The sequence below is a fragment of the Bos grunniens genome, chromosome 12 (genome assembly GCF_055505025.1).
Source record: "Bos grunniens cultivar Pamir isolate PY7600 chromosome 12, Bosgru_T2T1.0, whole genome shotgun sequence".
Classification (NCBI taxonomy): domain Eukaryota; kingdom Metazoa; phylum Chordata; class Mammalia; order Artiodactyla; family Bovidae; genus Bos; species Bos grunniens.
In genome coordinates this window covers 82,103,402-82,124,942 of record NC_141176.1, presented here as the reverse complement: position 1 = coordinate 82,124,942, position 21,541 = coordinate 82,103,402, and the positions used below count along the sequence as shown (strand labels likewise).

The 21,541-nt window shown below is 43.9% G+C and overlaps 1 protein-coding gene across 50 annotated transcripts in view; it reads left to right on the top strand.

Moving 5' to 3' along the window:
• Positions 1 to 21,541, top strand: part of DOCK9 (dedicator of cytokinesis 9) — a 298,290-nt gene that overhangs the window by 220,481 nt on the left and 56,268 nt on the right. For 15 of the 50 annotated variants that reach the window (XM_086330405.1, XM_086330372.1, XM_086330377.1 and 12 more), the window contains 5 exons: positions 2,984 to 3,117; positions 5,174 to 5,288; positions 9,928 to 9,994; positions 11,782 to 11,829; positions 14,421 to 14,557. In XM_086330405.1, the coding sequence (XP_086186531.1) occupies positions 2,984 to 3,117; positions 5,174 to 5,288; positions 9,928 to 9,994; positions 11,782 to 11,829; positions 14,421 to 14,557 (501 nt within the window). Of the gene's footprint in view, positions 1 to 2,983; positions 3,118 to 3,695; positions 3,801 to 3,943; positions 4,130 to 5,173; positions 5,289 to 9,927; positions 9,995 to 11,781; positions 11,830 to 13,681; positions 13,796 to 14,420; positions 14,558 to 15,130; positions 15,175 to 21,541 lie in introns of all 50 variants that reach the window. The other 35 variants (XM_086330365.1, XM_086330357.1, XM_086330355.1 and 32 more) reach the window with 4 other exon arrangements.

The window sequence follows — 21,541 nt, the reverse complement described above, 5'->3', positions numbered from 1 at the left end:
AGTTAATTCATCCAGAATGCAGAGCCTGGCACACAGCATTTCCACTGCCTTCTTCCTGGGGCTCTCGTGCTGACCACTCACCCAGCCACTCTCTGAAAGTGGGAAGGGGTCCCTTCCAGGCTTTGTTTGCAGCGGTCCATGGCACTGGCTTTAAAGTCAGACAGTTGTGTCCTTGGGTCCAGACTTCCACCATTTACAATTGCAAGGGCAAGTTGTCTGTCCTCTTCATCCTGTGCCCACATTTCAAAAACAGTCCTGGTGAGGGAAGAAGAGCTAGTATAGTGTTGCAGAGCTTGGCAAGGTAGACACCTCAGTGTTGTTATTTGACTGCCATTGTAACAAGCACAGTTCTTCAGTGTTATTCATGCTTTGTGATGGACTCTTAGTAGCCAGTCAAATGAGTCCCACAGCCTAAATCTTAACTCTGCGTTCCCTCTGACCAGCATTTCTGTAGGATCCAAGGCTTTGCGGAAATGGTGAAACTAGGATGAGGTGATGTTTTGACTCTGGCTTGATTTCTCCAGTTCCACATTCGCCCGGTTAGGGTTTGGGATTCCTTGAGAACATAGAGCTGAGCCGTGGGGGGGTCTTCAGCACAACTTCATTGGCATAAATGGCCTTCGATTGCTCTGTGTTCATGGTGAAGTTATGAAAAGTACTTGAGACTAATTTTGTCTTTTTCATTCTTTCTTGAATTTTAAGATCTGGATCCACTTTTCACGGGAATTCACCGCAGCAGACTTATTTATACTTGGGCTTTTATCTATGACCCCACCTTCCCCTCACCCCCCATCTTTAAACACTGTAATCCTAACTTCCTTTTAGAAATGCCTTCCAGGGAAGCCCCCACCTTTGAACTGGGTTTGCTAGTTGTTTTCTGGTAGCTTTAGCTCTTCTTTTATTCACCAAGGAATTCCATATCTTGAGGAGATTCTCCTTCCACACTTACTGAGGATGTGCCCTCAGCATTTTTTTTTTAATGCCTTTGGAACATGGTGCATGAAAATTTCTAAAACCAATTCATCGCCTGGATAAAAACTACTCTAAGATTACATTCATTTTAAAAGGCATGCATTCTTAGGCTCAGAGTTCTTTTTTCCACCTACTCAGTGTATTGCTTTTTGCTGTCTGTACCAAAGGGGAGAGAGTTGAACTAAAGTTCTCTGAAAAGTTATGCACCGGGCCAGGATATTAAATACAGACAAACACAGACAACAGGAACATGGTTCTAACTAAGCCTGTTGATTTTGATTTATTGCATTTCCACCTGTTTGCCTTTAGATTAGGACTCTTGTTCTGGAATTGAGCCTAAACTCTGAGAATTCAGGGTCTAATTTTACTTTCCCCAGAGTCTCTTTCTCCTGAGCTCCATGTTCTACATTAAATATGAAGTCCGGTTATATTAGGAGGCTGATAGTTATAATTTGGTCACAGCGCATGTCTCTTTTCTGAGTATAGAAAAAGACTCATTGCTTTTTCATAGCATTTTGACCTGCTTCTCGTGGCAGTCACACAGTTCCTGTCCTGGGGCCGTGCTGCCGGTGGCCCGTGGTTTACATGTTCCCGCCTTCACTTGTTTTCGGATTCTGCTGACCCTTCTTTCCTTGATGTACTTAACACACTGAATCGGTTTTAGGGATGGTGGATAAGCCTGTGGGTGGGGATGGACTAACTTGGAGGTGTCTCAATCCACAGCAGCTAATTGGCAGGCTGAAACCCAGAAGGGCTGCCTGTCCCGAGGTGCCAGGTGACGGCATCTCTCGTGAAGGCAGCTTGGGAACGAGAGGGCCATGCTCACAGCCTGCTGCGTGGGGCTAGGGCTCTTCTCCTGCGGTTTGCACAGCCAACCAGGCCTCTCCGCCAGGGGCGTGCCTCTTGGTTCAGCCCAAAGTGTGCGAGTCTGAGGGTCATTTTTAATTATGTGATTTAATGAAATCTTATCTAGGCAGGAAGTCAATCTAGTACTTTTTAAAATTCCATAGTCTCGAGGTAGGGGCTGACTTCTTCCTTAAAATGCAATTTTTTGTTTTTTCCCCTCACAGATGTCACGAATTTTATTTCCAAGTTAGATTTCCTCTCTGCTCGTAAATGTTTATTGCAGAGATTCCCAAACAGTCTCAGTTCACAGCACCCTCATTGTCAAAGTGGCTTTTTTCATGGCGTCCCCAGGCCAAAAGAAACACCGAGTGGTCCGTTTATTAGGTGCTTAAGGCCAAATAACTTAGTAAGTATGTATAACCTAACAATTTAAGAGGCATTTGAAACCTATGTACGTAAATTCAAAGAAAAAAAATTTTATTTTTAATAACCACAGTTCTTACTAATGGAGCGTGTGTGCCTATTGGACGCTGCACAGCTTCTCACATTTGAAATCAGATTGCTCACTGGCATTCTCATTTCCTGTTCCACACTGATTTTCACCCAGTACTTGGCTTTTATCACAGCAACCCCACTTCAGAGAGATATGACATCATGGAAAGGAATGTAGCAGTCTGAGGTCAAAACTACGGTTTCCGACAGATGTCAAGTATTGTGTTTTCCTTGAAAATTGAAAATGTCCCGTGACACCCCTCGGGGTTTTCTGGGGCTCCTGGGCATGCCGTTTGAGTACAGTGGGTTTATTGCATGATTTAAGTTTTTTTTATTTGAAGGTTATAGGTGGATTTATCTTTTTAATTTTTTGAAGTCTTTATTCTACCCCAGTCTGAAACAGCATGTTCTCCCCAAGTCTGAGCAATCCAAGGTGGTTTCTCGTAAGTGACTTGATAGTTATGTCAGAATGTTTCAGACTCAAGTTTACTTTTACACTACATGGCCTAGTTCTTTAAAGGAGAGGTAACTGAATAAAAGTCTTGAGCCAACTTCCTCACAGAAAAAACAAGTTTAAACAAGTGCCCTAAAAGCAGTCTCCTTTAAAGCTGAGGGCTTACCTTTATTTTGTTCTTTCTCACCAAATCTGGGTCTTGGCTTGACCTTTGTTTAGCTTCTCCATATACGAACTCAACTCCCAACATCAATAGCGTGAGAAATGCTGATTCAAGAGGCTCCCTCATAAGCACAGATTCCGGGAACAGCCTTCCAGAAAGGAATAGTGAGAAGAGCAATTCCCTGGAGAAGGTAAGTTCCTTTCCTGTAATTTCGGTGTTTTCTTATAACTGATGGATTCAGCCCAAAGTAGGCATGCTTCATGTTCGCATGTTCATCAGGTTGGACCTTTTTTTTCCCTTTCTTTCTGAAACAACTCAGTTAAACCTGGGGTAGTCGGTCAGAGTGTGATTTAAGGGTGGGGCCCATCCCCTGCACCCCTCTATTCCTGTTCCAGCATTTCATCAGTATTCACAGTGAGCACTTTGGTTCTGGAAGTTTAGACAGATAGGGAAATCAGAATGCCACTTGCTAAGAATCCCCACGGTCTGTATGCCAGAGAACAGTGTTTATAACACAGTTACCCATGCAAATGGGCGCTGGATCCAAAGCTGGCTCCAGAAAAGATTAATTATGGATGACTCAGGGATAAATCCTTATTGGGAATCACTCCATTCACCCTGTGCCCCCAACACAACACATCTGCTCATATTGAACTATTTTTCTTGAAATAACAAAAACTATTCTGAATTTTGTGCACATGGATAAAACTTAGATTTAGACCTGGAACCATGATAGATGAGTCTCACCTTGGCCACTGTTTTCCTAAGTTATTTCAAGTTATAGGCAAGCACGTGTATCGGTCAACAGGTGACCCACTTAGGGATGCATTCCCAATTCTCAGACACACGGAGGCCATCCTTACTTGGAATCAGGTGCGTAACCTTACCATGGGGTTGCGGGTCTGGCCTCTCCCCGATGGTGCTCAGCCACGGTCCTGGAGCCATGCGGACATCTCCGTGCAGGGGTCATGACCTGTCGAACTTTTCCCTTGACCCTGACACGCCTTCCTGCATAGAGGGAGAGGCTGCTCAGAAGGCACTCGGCTTGTGTCGTGCACGGTGCTGGAGAGGAGGAGGAGGAGAGCGACCAGCCGGCCAGGAGACACCGAGCCACCGTAGACTTCTCGCTCCTGATGCTGCCACCTCTGCCGGAGGAGGCCCCGCTGGGAGGAGGCCTGAGCTCTCCCAGGGGCACTGAGGAAGTGGGTGGGCAGCAGGGTGCCCCCGCGCTGCAGCTTTGCCACTGATGGCACCGGGTTCCTCCCTATGATGGAACTACTCACATATGTTGTTAATCGAGCCTGAAAATAAATTGAAAAATGATTTATTGAATTGAAATTGAACTGAATTGAAAAATACTTATATATTTTTTCAATTGCCCACCAATGCCTTGAATGAAATATTGAAATGAAAGACAAAATATTTTTTTCACTGATCTTTCTGCTTTGGTATTTGGGGAAAAAAAAAATTCCTGATTCCAATTGGAATTATAACTTTGAAGATTTTCTAATTTCCTGTGTTCTCTTTTAATGAGATGAGATTCTTGTTCTTTTTTTTTTTTTTTAATGTGAATAGTTTGGAAGTGAACCTGCTGCCTGGTGGCAAAACTGCCCTCGCCCTGTGCCCTGAGCTGTGTGAAGTGTGCAGTGTTGCGCTGAGCTGATGGTGGCGTGATAGCATCAGCTCAGGGCCTCTGGCCCTGCTGGGCTGAGATGACCCTGTTTGCCCCTATCAGGCCGCTGCCCGTGGTCCTCCCTTAAGGCTGCTCTAGAATGTAACAGAATGACCGTGACTCAGCTCCAGGCTTCAGTGGCTGATCCGCGGCAGCACCTTGGACTTAATTTGCTGTTTCAGCCACTGACGTGGCTTGGTTTGGCGGTGTCTTCTGAAGCATCGTTTCTGTGTTCCGTCTTAGCACATAAACTTTTCTGCATGAAGTTTTACTTGGCATTTCAGAACTAAGCCAGTAACCACGACTGTGGTTATTCAGTTTGAAAGGTCCGTGCCTTCTGCCTTGTCCTGGGAGAGTGTGCAAAGGAGACAAGACAGCACTCCCATGGATTAGCACACATGTGTGTGTTTGGTGACGATGTGCCTGTGGTCTGTTGACAAATCATGGATACCTGCCAACTTACATGATTTGACTCAATTCTGAAAATCTTTCTCTTCCAAGGGAGAAAAGTGAACCTAACTTTGTTTTACTTGTAACAAAGGAGAAAAGTCACCTGTGTTTTCTCCTCCTTTAGCACCAACAAAGTGGCACTTTGGGAAATTCTGTCGTTCGCTGTGACAAACTGGACCAGTCTGAGATTAAGAGCCTGCTGATGTGTTTCCTTTACATATTAAAAAGCATGTCTGACGGTAGGTAAAAAAATGAAGAAATCTGCTTTACTTTCCTTGTTTCAGTATTCAGTTTATCCTTTAAAAATTGTAGTTGGTTGAGAGGGTTTAAGGATTTAAGTGGATTTTTTTTTCTCTCTTGTTTGAAATACATGTTAATTTAATAAATGTACTAGAAATGAAAGTCTTAATTTGGACATTTATTTTCATTAATTACTATATTCTATAAAAAGAAGTTCTAAAGTGTGAATTTTAAAATTTTATACTAAACTCAGACATACGTCTTCGCCAGAGGAGACAAAAGCAGATAAATGAAAGGAGCTCTTTTTTTTTTATTATTATAAAGTTTCATTTGTCCAAACAAGCTTATGGACCACTTGCCTAATTTTATTAGTCAGTCTCCTGAATTAGAGACTGTAGTGTCGACGACCTGAGCACGTGCGTGCAGCATTCCTGGCTTTAACTAGAAGAGGGGTGCGTTTAGTTTTCTAATGGAAGTAGTGGTATCCTGGTAGGTTGAGTTTCTGATTAAGGGCTTGACGACCCCGTTTTTAAATAGGAATGACCACGACCGTTAGTGCTTTACCAGCACCTCGTGAGGCTTGTGAACGCCCATGGCAGGACAGTTGCAGCTCTGATTTAGTGTGCTATAAGCAATGGTACAGTGTCACAGTTGTTATCTTGGCCAGAAAATCTATTCATTTTCCCTGTAACAAATCAGAAAGTGTTCTGTGAACTCCGTTAGGGTCATGGAGAGAAGATGAACTCTTCTGAAAGGAAAATGCCATTTTTGGAGACCGGAAGCCCGCCTGTCTGGCGGCAGGGGCTGTGGCCATTGAGCCTCCAGGGAACGGCACTTCTGCCTGCAGATAGTGGTTCTTTCCTATCGAGCTCCCATTTCAGCAGCACCAAGAGCTGACCCCTAGCTCAGAGGTTAGGAGTAGCGTGCCAGTCCTTGAAATGCTTTGTGACTGGGGTATTTTATTCTTCTGTCAGTATGTTACTTTAAAATAGCTATTTAAAAAAACAAACAAATAGACAAGGTTTTTTTTTTTTTTTTTTGCGAATGATGACCAAATATAAAAGCACTGGGCACTTACTCTAATATTTCAGTTAGAACGTTGAACTTCTTCCCATTCAGTCAGAACTTCTCAATTTTCATCATGGCAGCGAGTTTTAGCCAGCATTATAATCCTGCTTTTCCTTTGTTAAAGATTTTCTTTAAAATACTTTACATTTCAAATATTAAATATGATGCATAACTAGAACATCAGTGTTTTTAAAAAAACAAATACACAAGATGTATACCCTTTTAAGTCAGCCTTTTGTTAAGGCCAGGTAAATATTTTTAAAATGCAACAACCTCTTCAAAATAGTTATAGAATGTTCTCTTTTATCAATTACTGTCAAGTATAATTTTTTCCCCTTTATAATTAGAATTTCTTTATGTGTGTGTCTCATTTAAGAAATCTGTACCTACTCTCAGGGTCTGAAGATATTCTTTTGTATTTTCTTTAAAAGCTGTATTATTTCAATTTTCACACTTAAATCCTAATGTCTACCAAGCATTGATTTTTGTGTATGGTATGAGAGGCAGGAGAAAAATCGCCTTTAGAATAATTTACCAGACAGACAATCAGAATCAGCTCTGTAACTAGCTCTGTGGCTGTTCTTTGCTTTCAGTTCATTCGTGTCCGACTCTTTGCAACCCCACGAATCGCAGCAGGCCACCCTGTCCATCACCAACTCCCGGAGTTTACCCAAACTCACGCCCATTGAATTGGTGATGCCATCCAGCCATCTCATCCTCTGTCATCCCCTTCTCCTCCCGCCCCCAATCCCTGCCAGCATCAGGGTCTTTTCCAATGAGTCAGCTCTTCGCATGAGGTGGCCAAAGTATTGGAGTTTCAGCTTCAGCATCAGTCCCTCCAGTGAACACCCAGGACTGGTCTCCTTGCTTTATCCCACATTTAATGAGCACCTTGGACACGCAGGGCCCCTCACTCACCCTCTGCTCCTTTTTGTGCTTCCTCCCTCCTTAAGGGATAGGCTACCCACTCCAATATTCTTGGGCTTCCCTGGTGGCTCAGCTGGTAAAGAATCTGCCTGCGATGACTGAGACATGGCTTCAATCTCTGGGTTGGAAAGATCCCCCTGGAGAAGGGAAAGGCTACCCACTCCAGTATTCTGACCTGGAAAATTCCATGGACTGTGTAGTCCATGGGGTTGCAGAGTCTGACATGACTGAGCGGCTTTCACGTTCACTTGCCTTCCTTAATAGAACTTAGCTCTGCCCCCCTGCACCCGCAACACACCCAACAGCCAGAGTAAGGAAAGGCCGCCATGGTGTGCCCGGCTGGCCAGCCGGTTCTGTTTCTTATGTGCTTGGGGAAGGGGTCTCAGAGGTCTGCAGGTTGACCCAGAGAGGCTCTCAGCATCCCAGGAACTCCCTAGGTTCCCACCACACCCAGATGACCAGCCTCCAGTAACCAGAGTCTGTCTGTCTGGATTCTGAACTCAAACCCTGCCCCCAGGAAATGGAAGCTCTGCGACCCACCCTCTGGTCTCTAAGGCCAAACGTGGCTTTCAAAATCAGCTGCACTTGGTTTAAATTTCCATTCCACCAGCATTCTCTCCGCTGGTCATTGGGAGAATTGCTTAGCTTCTCTGAGCCTTTGTTCACTTCAGTCACTCAGTCGTGTCCGACTCTTTGCGACCCCATGGACTGCAGCACACTAGGCCTCCCTGTCCATCACCAGCTCACGGAGTTTACTCAAACTCATGTCCATTGACATCACCAACCATCTCATCCCTTCTCCTGCGTTTAATCTTTCCCAGCATCAGGGTCTTTTCCAGTGAGTCAGTTCTTCACATCAGGTGGCCAAAGTATTGGAGTTTTAGCTTTAGCATCAATCTTTCCAATGAACACACAGGACTGATCTTCTTTAGGATGGACTGGTTGGATCTCCTTGCAGTCCAAGGGACTTCAAGAGTCTTCTCCAATACCACAGTTCAAAAGCATCAATTCTTCGGCGTTCAGCTTTCTTTATAGTCCAACTCTCACATCCATACATGACTACAGGAGAACCATAGCCTTGACTAGACAGACCTTTGTCAGCACAGTAATGTCTCTGCTTTTTAATATGCTGTCTAGGTTGGTCATAACTTTCTCCCAAGAAGTAAGTGTCTTTTAATTTCATGGCTGCAGTCACCATCTGCAGTGATTTTGGAGCCCACAAAAATAAAGCCTGACACTGTTTCCCCATCTATCTGCCATGAAGTGATGGGACCGGATGCCATGATCTTAGTTTACTGAATGTTGAGTTTTAACTCAACTTTTTCACTCTCCTCTTTCACTTTCATCAAGAGGCTCTTTACTTGTTCTTCAGTTAGTCCATCTGTAAATGGGAACTCTGCCTTGAACACGGTGAAGATTCAATGACGGGACACACGTGAAGTCTTGAGACCCAGTGGAATGCTTGGCACATAACAGCTACTTGCTATGCATCCGCCCACTTCTCCCGCCTGTTGTCACTGCTCTTGACCATGTAGAATAGAAGTCTACGGCCGTGTATCTTTGTGGGCCTTCAGCCCCTCTGCAGCCACCCACTCCCTCATCTCAGGCCCCAAAGACTCAATGGCTTTTTCCCTAAGAGAAATCTTATAACACATGTCTCAGCTTCTATATAAAATGTAACCATGTAAAAATGGTTAACTCCCAGATGATAACACTGTGTGTGCCGTGCTGCATGGGTAAGGGTCAAGTGAATTCGTAGGATTTGCCTTAACTGAAAATGTGCCCAGTTGCTTGTGATAAAGAGTAGGTTGACCCAGAGGTTCAACCAGTAGGTGAGGTTCTTAAGCACAGATACATTATACCATCGGGCTGGGAAACAGGAGCTCTCATACACTGATTATTCAGAAAGCGGTTTGACAGTATCTGTTGAATTTTAAATGTACAAACCATTAACACGGTTACTTCACTTCTAAGAATTTGTCCTGTAGATGTGGTTGGACAAGTGTGCAAAGACCCATGTTCACTAAAGCATGATTTATAACAGCAAAAAATTGAGGGGAAGAACAAGTAAAACGTCTGTCAGTCGGGGACCTGGTAACTTTGTTATAGTGCGTCCATGGAGAAGAATATTATGCAGCTTGGAAAACATTGGGATAGATCGAAGCTCTGTTGTTGAATTAAAACTCAGTGAAACAGTGCACATAGCATGCGTGTTTCCATTTCAATGTGTGTGTTGGGAAGGGGTTACTTATGTACACATAAGAATTTTCAGGAAATTCTCTACTGGGGAGGGATTCTGTAGTTGGTAAAGAGTGAACCTCCCTTTAGATTGTATGCCTACAATGTATTCTTTGAATTTTCTAACCCATTTAAGAGCTCATCATGTATAAGTTAAAATATGTACCATGTCGGGTTAGATGATGCATGATGAAATTAAAGTTCAAGTGTTCAAACGTAGCTTCTTTACCCTGACTAAGCTGTTGTACGTGTCATCTGGTATAGAGTGGTCACCATAGTTCATTCTTTGATCAGTTATGAAAGGGGGCTGGGAGGGTTTGGAGGCCTACACTCAGGTCTCTTCCCATATTACATATGTAGAAAATAAGCATCCTGATTCTGACCAAATACATGTTTACTTTCCAGATGCTTTGTTTACGTATTGGAACAAGGCCTCAACAGCTGAACTTATGGATTTTTTTACAATATCAGAGTGAGTAGTTTTGTCTTTGCTCAATTGACTCTTGATTTTTCCTGGCTAATTAAGGGGTGTGAAAAATACTCTGTTGTTGAACCAGGAATGCAATGTATGGTCACATCCACACTTATCCTTAGTTAAGTTCTTTCTCCTGGAGCTGACCCCAACACCCAGTCTCAGGAACTCATGGCCCAGAGGACAGTGACAGCCCTGAATTTACATATGTGATGATTATAGATGAGAGGTTACTACTTGTGTGGTTAAGCCGTTTTAATAAAATAACACAACATTTGTTAGCTGAATTGGGTGGATGCTGCATTTCTGAGTTGACTCTAACTTAAGCAGATACAGTACCTAAGACAGAAAAATTGCTATAATTTAAAAATATACAGTAAGTAAAAGTGAAATCTTAAATACAGTCTATATTATTTGATCTCTTTAAGTTTCTATTTTTTCCTTTAAGCTTTTTATTTTTAGAAACACAGATCCATAATCCCTTATCCAAAACCAGTGGGGCCAGATGGTTTTTCAAATCCAGAATTTTTTGGATTTTTGAAAAATTTTCATAGAGAGTATATTCCGTAACACCCAGTAGGGTCTCAGGGAGCAACCCACAGTCAAGCACATTATTGTTTTTGCATTAAGAACTTATTTCTTTAATACCATGATTGTTCACAGTAATTGGTTAAATCATGGGCTTCCCTTGTGGTTCAGCTGGTAAAGAATCCGCCTGCAATGCAGAAGACCTGGGTTCAACCCTGGGTTGGGAAGATTTCCTGGACAAGGGAAAGGCTACCCATTCCAGTATTCTGGCCTGGAGAATTCCATGGACTGTATAGTCCATGGGGCCACAGAGTCAGACACGACTGAGTGACTTTCACAAGTAGCTTTATGTCTGCTATTTGGGGTCATGATTTGCTGCCCCACGTGTTTGCATGAATTTGGGTGGAAATCCATGACGGTCAGAGTTTTGTGCATTTTGGAGTTAATGGCCTTGATTCATGAATTCACGTCCGTTTCCTCTCTAGTATAGATAATATTAGAGATATTATATCTTGTTGATACTTAACAAAGATAATAGTTGTCACATTTGAGATAAGCTTCACCACCAGAAGAACTTCCTTTTTTAAGCAATGTTATGGATATAGTAAAATAAACAACAATAACAACAAACATACTTGATGTCTGTAAGGGACCAGTCCGTTTACTTGAATCAAAACAGAAAGTTCCAGGGGCTTTCCTGGTGGTCCCGTGGTTAAGACTATACTCCCGATGCAGGGGGCACTAGTTTGATCCCTGGTTGGGGAACTAAGATCCCATATACCACGTGGTGCAGCCAAAATAAATACATAAAATGAAGAGATGTTGTCTTGCTAAAAGGAATAAATATGATGTTAAAAAAAGAAAAAAGAAAGCTCCTTAGGTTGAACGAGGATGAACAAGCAACTCGGAGCAGCGTATGGGGTTTTCACTTCCAAGACGAACGTAGAGTAAGTGTCCAAGCTCTAAGTCAGTCAATCCTGTCCCTCCTGGGCCTTTGTTCTGCGTTGCTCAAACCATCCTCCACGGTTCTGATAGCAGCACAACATAGGGCCTGCCTTGAGTTTGATCACTTTCTGTGGGTTTAAAGGCACCTTGCAGAGAATTTCTGAAAACCAGAAGTAAGGGGCCAGTAATATAGGTAAGAGCTTATTGAATGAACGTGTTACTGTAAATGCATTTAAATAAAGTAACGTGTCAGAAGTGATTTTATCCCCAGTAATTTTGTCGCCTCCCCTGATAATCTTTCATCCTATCCACAGAGTCTGCTTGCACCAGTTCCAGTACATGGGGAAGCGCTATATCGCCAGGTACTGTGGGGGGTTAGTGTGACGTGTTGTGTCATTCTGTGTATTACTTGGACCCGAAAGTGTGGGAATTGTCGTCTGTGGTGATTGGCAGTTGGAATTCTCACAAACAGCCGTGAAGACAGTTGGCGGGTCCTTGGATCGCTGCCATGAAACCTGGCGGCCTCGCTCGCCGGCGTTGCCGCGTTCCTTCTGGCTTGCTCTGTCTCAGGCGAAGCTCTTGGAAAGCTTTTCCTCCGCGGCCTGGTGCCGCAGCTCCTTCCAAACCCTCCCTACGCTCTGTTCTGTCTCCTCCTCTTCTCGCTGTTCCTCTTGCTGTGTCTTCTCACTCCCTCTGTTTCCTTCCTAAATGATCTCTCTTCCCATCTCACTCTCAAAAGGTCCTTCTTTTCTTTTTTCTTACCATTCTACCTCCCAGCTCCCAAGACACTAACTTCTCAGTCCAGCCCCTTTGCTTCTTAATGAAAGAAGGTTTTGAGCCCATCTCCGATCCGTTCGGACTGCCACCAGTACCATCTCTCCAACTGAGCCTTTTCTCCACTCTTCCCGAGCAAGCCGTCTGTGGCCTGTCGTCGCCTGACCAGAGCGCTCTGTTGAGCGTCACAGAGCCTCACTGCCCCATGCCCAGCCCTTTGGTTCCGCACTGAGTCGGAGGGGAGCTGGACACTCCTTGCTGGCAGGCGGCTGAGCAGCCCCTGCTCTGGCAGTACCAGTATCTCCTCAGAGGGCGTCTCTTCCCTCCTCCTGCCCTGTCGCCATCCAGCGTGTCTGTGTCTGTTCTCTTCCGTGTTGTGTATCCTGTGATAATGTATTTGTGGAGTCTTGGTCCAAGTGTCTTATTTCTCTATTGTTACTGTTTTAAAATTTTAATGATAAATAAACATATTTATGTTTTAAGAAAAACTTTAAAAGTTTAGTTGTCATTGAGGTTTTTCGCTTATCTGTAATTCTGTTTTACAGCAATGAAATAGGAAAGAGATTTTTAATAGACTTTCTGAATGTCAAGATTTTGCTTTTATGGTAACATTGTTCTTTTCTTGAGATATCTGAGAAATTTTCAAAATTGTGTTAAAAGTAAAAGTATGTTTTCTTTTAAAAAACAGATTGAGAAAGACTATATTATGCTTTCCTCCCATTAATACTATTTTTAATTGAAACATGGTGGCACTTAACGTCCGCTAATCTCAACTCTTTTTCTTTTTTATCGTAACAGTAATTTTTGCGTTTGAGTTTTTTGAGTCCTGAATGCAAGTATATACAGTGTGTCCTTATGCAATAACCTCTTTATATGGCAACTTCATTCCTTTTGACTTTGTCCCGTGAAGATGGTTAAACAGTATATTTGTAGCAGAAAGATACTGTGCTGGGGGAGCTTCTCACCCTCTTTTAGTAACTGTCACCCACATCACAAGATGGCATTTGGAATATGTTGTGCAAATAGAATAAAATGCCTCAGAGCTAAACGTGGTGAACGTGAGAAGCCAAAGATTTCGGCCCCAACAAACTGTTGTGGAATTGGGTTTTGTGAAACAATTAACTGATTTTTTTTCAATGGCTATAAATTTAACCTTTTTTTTAAGAAAAAATCTTCTGACTTCCTAAGCACCCTGTATATATTTGCATGTAAAAGAATGCTTCCTGGGACTGTCTTGGAAGTAAATGAGCATAGAGAGGCGGGGGAGGAGGCCGGTGTTGCTTGGTCTGGTGCAGAGCCGCGTGCTGGTCTATAGGAAACCGTGCGTGGTCTCTGCTGCATGCGGACAGGATCCCGAGTCGTCCGTGTCTGGCCTCCATGGGGCTCCCGTCCTGGGAACACCGCACCTTCTCATTGTGTCCCTTTGAAATCACCCAGCAGCATGCTGCCCCATGAGACTCCATGCATGCCCTGCTGCACTCCACACAGTAACACAGTGAGGGAGCCGGTTGGCCGCGGGACGGGGGACAGGCGTCGCTCCGGCGCTGGGCTCAGGTCTCGTCTGCTCTGGTGATGGTACACAGTAGGAAGTCAGCCGTTTGACTGCTAACCCAGATCACTTTTCTGTTTTCTTCACTTGGCTGCTGACAAGTCTAACAAAGGGTGTGGCTCTTCTCCTCCTTGCCTGGGTAAGAATCAAAGGTGTTACACCGCCTCACCGAATCCGTCCCACTGCATGTTTTTCCTCTGTTTTCTTCCAATGCCTTTGTTTTGACTAAAAAAATAAAATTGTTTCCGCTCTTCAGTAACATGTATGATCTGAAAAGGCACGTGCTGTTTTGGCCGTTGTCCAGATGCTGGTCTTCGGCACCACACTGGAGTGATGCTCACCTGTTTAAAAAGGAGCATCTCTGAAGGGCTTTCCGACACTGGAAAGGCCTCTGCTTTGGCCTGGTTCTCGCTCCTTCGTCTTCAGGTGCTTTGCTCTGAACTCTGCGAGCGCTGCCCCTGCCGCCTGTGTGTCTCTGGCTCCCGGGCCCCAGGCGGGCTCCGCTGCGCTTGGTCTGTGCGTGGCCCGTCTCCTCCGTGCTGTGTCCCGGCCTCACTAACGCCCCTCCCCATCTCGCCGCAGTGTAACAAGTCTAACTTTGGCTCCTATCCCATTTCACTCGTGTTGCAGGAACCAGGAGGGGCTGGGACCCATAGTTCATGATCGAAAGTCTCAGACATTGCCTGTTTCCCGTAACAGAACAGGGATGATGCATGCGAGATTGCAGCCGCTGGGCAGCCTGGATAACTCTCTCACTTTTAACCACAGTAAGTCCCATGACACACCATCGTAACAGCCAGCCATCCCACATGACAGCCCCGAGGGGGCCGCCCCCCACCGGCCACCGCGCCGCACACCACGTCACCAACTCACCTTCTCTTCCAGCTCAGAGCAGTGGGACCCGGAGCTCGCCGCGCAGTCCCCTTCCTCAGAGGAGAATGACACAATGTGGGACGGGTCAACTGCGGCAGCAGACCCAAACGCTCAGCCCCTCTGCCCCACGGGCTCCGCTTGGTGCTTTTAAGACAAAATCCAGCCTAATTGATGATGATAGCGGGACATCCTCTGATATTTTTAGTTCAGTATTTTGAGCCATTGCCAGGAGCCACCTTATCGTCATTTACTGCCCCCCACCCCTCCGTGACTCCTGAGAAACCTCTGGGGCAGGTTCCTTTGGCCCTCCTGAGGCCATGCGTGTAGTTGACCCAGCGTCCCCATTCTGACATTCCAGCCCTGAACATATGTTAATCTTTAAACTGCTGCGAAGCCGTAAAGCCCGTGAATCAATGTGTGAGGGTGTGGAAAAGCCAATAACAAAGTGACTTTTTCTGTGTTTTCAGTGTGAGAAAGATATCAAGTGTGCTTGGGATTTCTGTAGACAATGGTAAGATTTAATCAGGTCAAAGTCTGCTTACGAGGCTGCTTCACTTGCAAACCGAGACCTCTCGTTCATCTTGCCTTCCTAACTTTGGGGCTTCCTAACTTCACAGTAGAGACTTTGCCAAAACATAGGAGCATTATCTTTAATTCACTCTTATCATTTGCCAGAGGGCACCTGTGCTGTTTCCAGAAACCTAAGTGTAAATTTAATCTTCTTAAGGGTTTCTTCAAGCAGGAAACCTATATCAACCTTGCAGCACTTCAACGTGATCATTTCTGTCTGGTGTGGTCTCTGAGTTGTCCCATCCTCGCTCCATGCATGAGTTAGCTAGTTACTGTGCCATGTAGACAACTATTTATACTCACTCCAAGCAACATCTTTAATACATAGTCATTAATATCTTCTCATTGTTTCTAATCATAAGAATTCATCCCATGAACTGTGATGTCCATACCTCTTTCTTTGTACAGGCTGAGAGTCAAGACAGTATATTCCTGACACCTTAAATTGAGAATAGTTCAGGTTGAGAAATCAAAATACAGCAGCTTCCACCCCCTCTTCCACCCCCAGCAAAGTTAAATGTAGTGGGTACAGTCTCTCTCTATAAACTTCTAGGCTTAATTTAAATCAATATTATGTCAGTCTGCCACACACTGAGCCGGTAGCCTTCAAATGCTAGTTCTCAGTTCTATACTTAGCTGTACCTTGTACAACACATGTAAGAATTTGATTTATCCACCTCTGTTAGGGCTTTTTCAGCTCTGCAGACATGAGGTTCAAACAAACAGAACAAGGAGTTTCATTATTTTTAGTTTTCATTTCCTATTTAGCACACAAATCAAATTTCCATTCTTCTGAAGGACCTGCTACATTGCCTTTTGCCCAGAAAATTTTTAACACAAGGATTATCTCACTATCAGTTGAAATACATGCTTACACTTTAAAGCATTAAAAAAAAAATCTAAGCAGACCAAGGCCCCGCCTGCCAAGGTAATTGTTTAGGAAACATAGAAAACAGACAAAAATAAACAGAATGATCAGCCCATGAATAAATAACCTTAATCCACTAAGATGGGCAGCAGTTCCTCCCACTGCAAATGGGCTTTGCGGTGGTGGCTTGAATTGGAGGAGAGAGACAGCTGGCTGTGTTCTGCTGCCAAAGACCATATTGTTAGCGTTGTTGATTTCCATCCTGTCTTCCTGCTGCCCACAGAGAACCCTGTCCTACCTGCCTCTCTCCTCTTTTCATCCTGAATGTTTTTCTTTAGCCAGTTTTCAGCAACACCATCCTCAATCAAATCTTCTCCTTTGGCCTTTCCAATCAACAGTGTGTAGCTGATTATTTTAGCCTTCTAAAGTGTGCCTGCAATTCCCGCTCACCCTAGATAGCTTCCAGTGTCTTGTAGTCCACGCATCTTCCCCTGGAACTCAGTCTTCCCTTATGTCTCTAATTCTGATTTTGTATTTGGGGGGCTTTGGCCCCTGCCTCCATTAGCTCTTTGAGCTCCATGTCATCAACTCAGCCAAAAGCCAGAGAGAAGGGAGTGTATACTGTATGTATACATGTGTATGTGTGTGAGCATGTATATGTATATATACATAGATGATTTTTTACATCTGGAACCTAGGCATTTTATGGGAAATTTGTAGCCATATATGTGTCTTTAAGAAAATTCCTATTTAACAGTAAATACAGTACCTTCTGTTGGGCCAACCAATATGACAGATATCCAGTATGTGAGAGACTTGGCTGGAATGCCAGAATCTAAAATGGATTTATTTTAGAAAAGGATGAAAATAGAAAGAATCCTTTCAATTCAGTTCAGTTCAGTCGCTCAGTCGTGTCCGACTCTTTGAGAATCCCTTAGACACCGGCATTTTTTCATTTCCTCTTTTCTCTAGTTCAAGAAGGAAAGGCTTTGTTAGACCTCAGCATGACCAGCAGGGGGCAGCAGAGGACCACAAAGAACTTAAGCCAATGCATGCCAGACTGCCCCTCCCCATCACCAGTTAACAGTAAGACAAGGGAAGAGACCCCATACTTACTGCAGGTATAACCCTAGCAGGCACTTACTCTCGGATTTTTACAGCAATTAATGAAAGTAACAATTTCACTGTGACCAATGGGCTTAGCTATTTTAAAAACACTCAAAGCATAGGAGTTTGTTGCATGGGTCATTGCCCAGGCTTATAAAAACAAAATGTTTACAACATTAAGGTATTGACCTGTTTACTGTAACATGTACTCATTGTGTATCGGTAGAAAAGACTTATTCCAGAGGACAAATTGAGAGTGGTAGGTGCCCGGAGGATATTTTATATAAACCAAGTGACGAGGGGAAAACTGAGTGAAGCACATTTGCAAATAAGTGATACATTCACAAAATAAAATAACACTCTGTATTTAATGTTATATATTATTCTAGGAATATATTAAATTCACTTGAATGATAATCTATATTTCCCACTGATTAATGGGAGAAAAGCCAGTCAAGAGGTAAAAACCCTTGAAGAAAACCTGTATTTCATATAATTCAGTATAAGAGATGGTTTAAGATCACTGGACTAAGTTGCAGAGAATTGTTGTTTAGTCGCTAAGTTGTGCCTGACTCTTTAATGACCCCATGGACTAGTAGCCCGCCAGGCTCCTCTGTCCATGGCTTTCTCCAGGCAAGAATACTGGAGTGGGATGCCATTTCCTCCTCCAGGGATTCTCCCCAACCCTGGGATCAAACCCACGTCTCCTGCATTGGCAGGCGGATTCTTTACCACTGAGCCACCTGGGAAGCCCTTGCAGAGAATTAGATGTGCCCAGATGTCCTGTGACATTTAGAAAAGGCAAGTGGCTGTGGATCAGCTTCCGCCCTTCCCACCACATCACCTCTGATGTGCGCTGGGGCCGGGGGCCAGGGATAGTTATAGGTATGGTCAGCATTGCTACACCGGGATTTTCAGGAAACAGAACTGCATAAAACGGAGTAGAGTTAGTTTAAACACAGCAACTGACATTAGAGGGGAGAAGGTCTCATCCTTAGCCTTTGAGTGGGATTTTAGAATAAATTCCGTATCTGAGTGACAACAGACTGGAAACTGTGTGCATGTGAGCAGTGGGTCCTAAGGTCTCTAAAGTGACCCCTGACGTGCCGGCCAGAGATGATGGTACATCAGGGAAGTCCTCCCCACCCTGCTAAGTCACTTCAGTCGCGTCCGACTCTGTGCAACCCCATAGACGGCAGCCCACCAGGCTCCTCTGTCCCTGGGATTCTCCAGGCAAGAATACTGGAGTGGGTTGCCATTTCCTTCTCCAATGCATGAAAGTGAAAAGTGAAAGTGAAAAGTGAAAGTAAAGTCGCTCAGTCATGCCCGAGCCTCAGCGACCCCATGGACTGCAGCCCACCAGGCTCCTCCGTCCATGGGATTTTACAGGCAAGAGTACTGGAGTGGGGTGCCATTGCCTTCTCCACCTCCCCACCCTGACCTTCCTCAATGACCACGCTCAGTGCCTGTGCCCCGAGGCAACACTGCCCCCTAGTGGAAGTCAGTAGGGTTAACAGCACTCCTTACTGGCCTCGGTCAGAATCTTCTTCGTCAGCCTTAAAAAGTTCCTGACCGATGCTTTGAGAAATGACCGTGTCTCTTAAGACCCCTTCTTGGGTTTGCCAGCTCAGTTTGATTTTCCTGTGTTACCCAGTAACACGGTGACCACCTGTTAGAGACTTCCCTCATACACTGCTCTGTTCCAGGCCTTAAGACAGGCTGTCCCCATGGGGGTGTCCGTTGGTGGACTGTCCAGTCAATCTGTATCACTCACACAGCATCCTATCCTGCTACTTATTTTCAGGAATGATTCAGGAACACTAGCTCAGGAATCCTACTGATTTTTGAGACGAAACGGTTTAAAGAGAAGCAGAAGGCATCACTGACTCAATGGACATGAGTTTGAGCAAACTCCAGGAGAAGTTTGGTGAAGGACAAGGAAGGCTGGCATGCTGCAGTCCATGGGGTTGCAAAGAATTGGACATGACTGCGCCACTCAACAACAACAACAAATTATAACCAATTGTGGCTAAAAGAACTGCTTCTTTGATATGAATCGGACACAGGCAGGAAGATTTTATATGAATTTGACTCTTATTCTGAAAGAGATTAGATAGCCAGTGTAATGGCTTATGGGTGGTGTATTATAGTAGCTTAGAGAAATTTTGTCATTAATTAGCATGGCCCATTGATAATGTATGTTTTTTTTAAAAAATCACACAGTCACAAATTGCAATTCCTGAATCGTTCTAGACATTCAGCTAGATAAAAGTAAACTCTGTTGGAGTTCTTCGGTGTGTAGACCATCTCATCTGTAATGATCAAACTCAGATACACTTATCCAACAGTTTATCTAGAAAGAGAAAAGGATCGTTCTGTGCAGAGATTACAGTTCATCACCGAAGCAACTGCCTTGTTACAGGTTAACTCAGATTCTAAAGCTTCATCTGGGGTAAATGGCAGCCCTCAAAATATCACGTGCGTGATAGTTTTTGGTTGGTCTGATAAAGGGTGTTGTATTTGTTTTTTTCGTCCTCTCTTGCCCTGGTTTGTGATCACTGCAACAATAGTCACCAGTTTGTTTTCCTCTTTTTGCTGGCTCTGTATCTCACCAAACAGCCCTTGCCAAATTAAGAGATGCCTTGGCTTACAAAGGCGGTTCAATGAATATTAGTCCCCAAAAACGTCCATCTTTCTTTCTGCTGGATTTCTGGCCCCCAAAAAGCAGAAATAAAAAGAAACAGAGCTGGTAGCATCGTACTAGGGCCAGATGTGTTCCGTAGCTTCAGTAAGGACATGATGACGCTGTTGCAGTGTGAAAATGAGGCAGGATACACAAAACCATTTTCAAAGCAAAACAAAGTTGGATGAAAACACATAATAGTTTTTATTAAGCCGTACTTTTAAAAGCAACTTAGAAGCTTGTGTAGCCTTTCAAGACTCTCTGACATTTATTAAAGTCAGAAAAACATCATGCTAGTTACTTTATCTTTATAATGGAGATTATGATACAGTGACCTGGATAAGGAACTTGGAGTGTAGTTTCTGGGTTTTTTTTCCCATTACTGGCCTCCAGAAAACTCTTTAGGCTTTCTGTACTTCATTTTCCTGATCTGTGTACAAAATGCCCTCCGCTCTGGAGTATTAAGAAAATTACCTATATAGTAAATGTTGATTGGTTTTGCTCCTTGGAGAAAGGCATTACATGATGTTTTATTATATTACCATCTTTCTTTGTAATCTAGATCAATACCGTAACATCTTTGCATCCCTATATATATTTCTGCTAATGCATTACCATTTCATAATTTAATATCTCAAGTTATATGTCAAACTACATTTATATCAGTATGGATTTTACAGCCACATACAGAAGATATCAGTTTGTGTTTAAATTATGTTTCTTCAAGTCTCTTCTTTTTCTTAAACATTTCTTTCAGTCATAGTGGCTTTCATGCTTTTTATTAAAGCAAGTAGAATACTATTAGCAGTACAGTCAACTCTTGGTTATCAATTATGATTCTAGCTGATAAAACAAATCTTTATGTTATTGGCTTGAGACATCCGTAGCATTCACCATGTGCCAGGCACTATTCTATGAGCTTCACAACCATTAACTAATTTAATGGCCACCACAACCCTTTGAGGGCAGGTACTGTTATCCCCATTCTACAGATGAGGAAACTGAGGTAGAAAGGGGTCACATAACTTGCCCAAGGTCACACAGCTAGTAAGGGGCCGAGCTGGATTCATTGACCAGCAACCTGACCCTCAGCTCATTTTCCTTCCCTTTCCAATTAAGCTGCTGCCTCTGTCTGTATGGAAGCTTCAGAGACCTCAGCCTCCTTCATTCCCCCACCCCCCCACCCCCATCCTTAACAACTCAGACAAGTGGCTCAATTGAGTGAACTCCAGTCCAAGTAGCAGTCCTGGCTCCCCTGTTTACCAGCTGTGTGACTTAAGACAAGTTTTAGCCCTTCTGTGCTTCCATTTCCTTACCTGCAGAATGGGTTTAATAAGTGTACACACTTCACAGGGCTACCGAGGGATTAATGAGATGATCCATGTAAAGTTCACAGAATTGTGGCTGGCACATAGCAAGTGCACAACGCATGCTTGTTGCTGTTACTCCCCGTCCAGAGTGGGAAAAGAGTCATAATGGAATGGAAACATTATTAGTACCCCCTTTTCCCCACCCACCAAAAAAAGGCCAACAGGGAGATAAGGCCCTGAAGGAAGCCTTCTGAAAATAATCAAAAGTTGACTGTGACTATACTGTCCGCCAGCCTGTGCTCTGCAGTTGCCGACAGTGACCTTGTGTTATGACCCATGC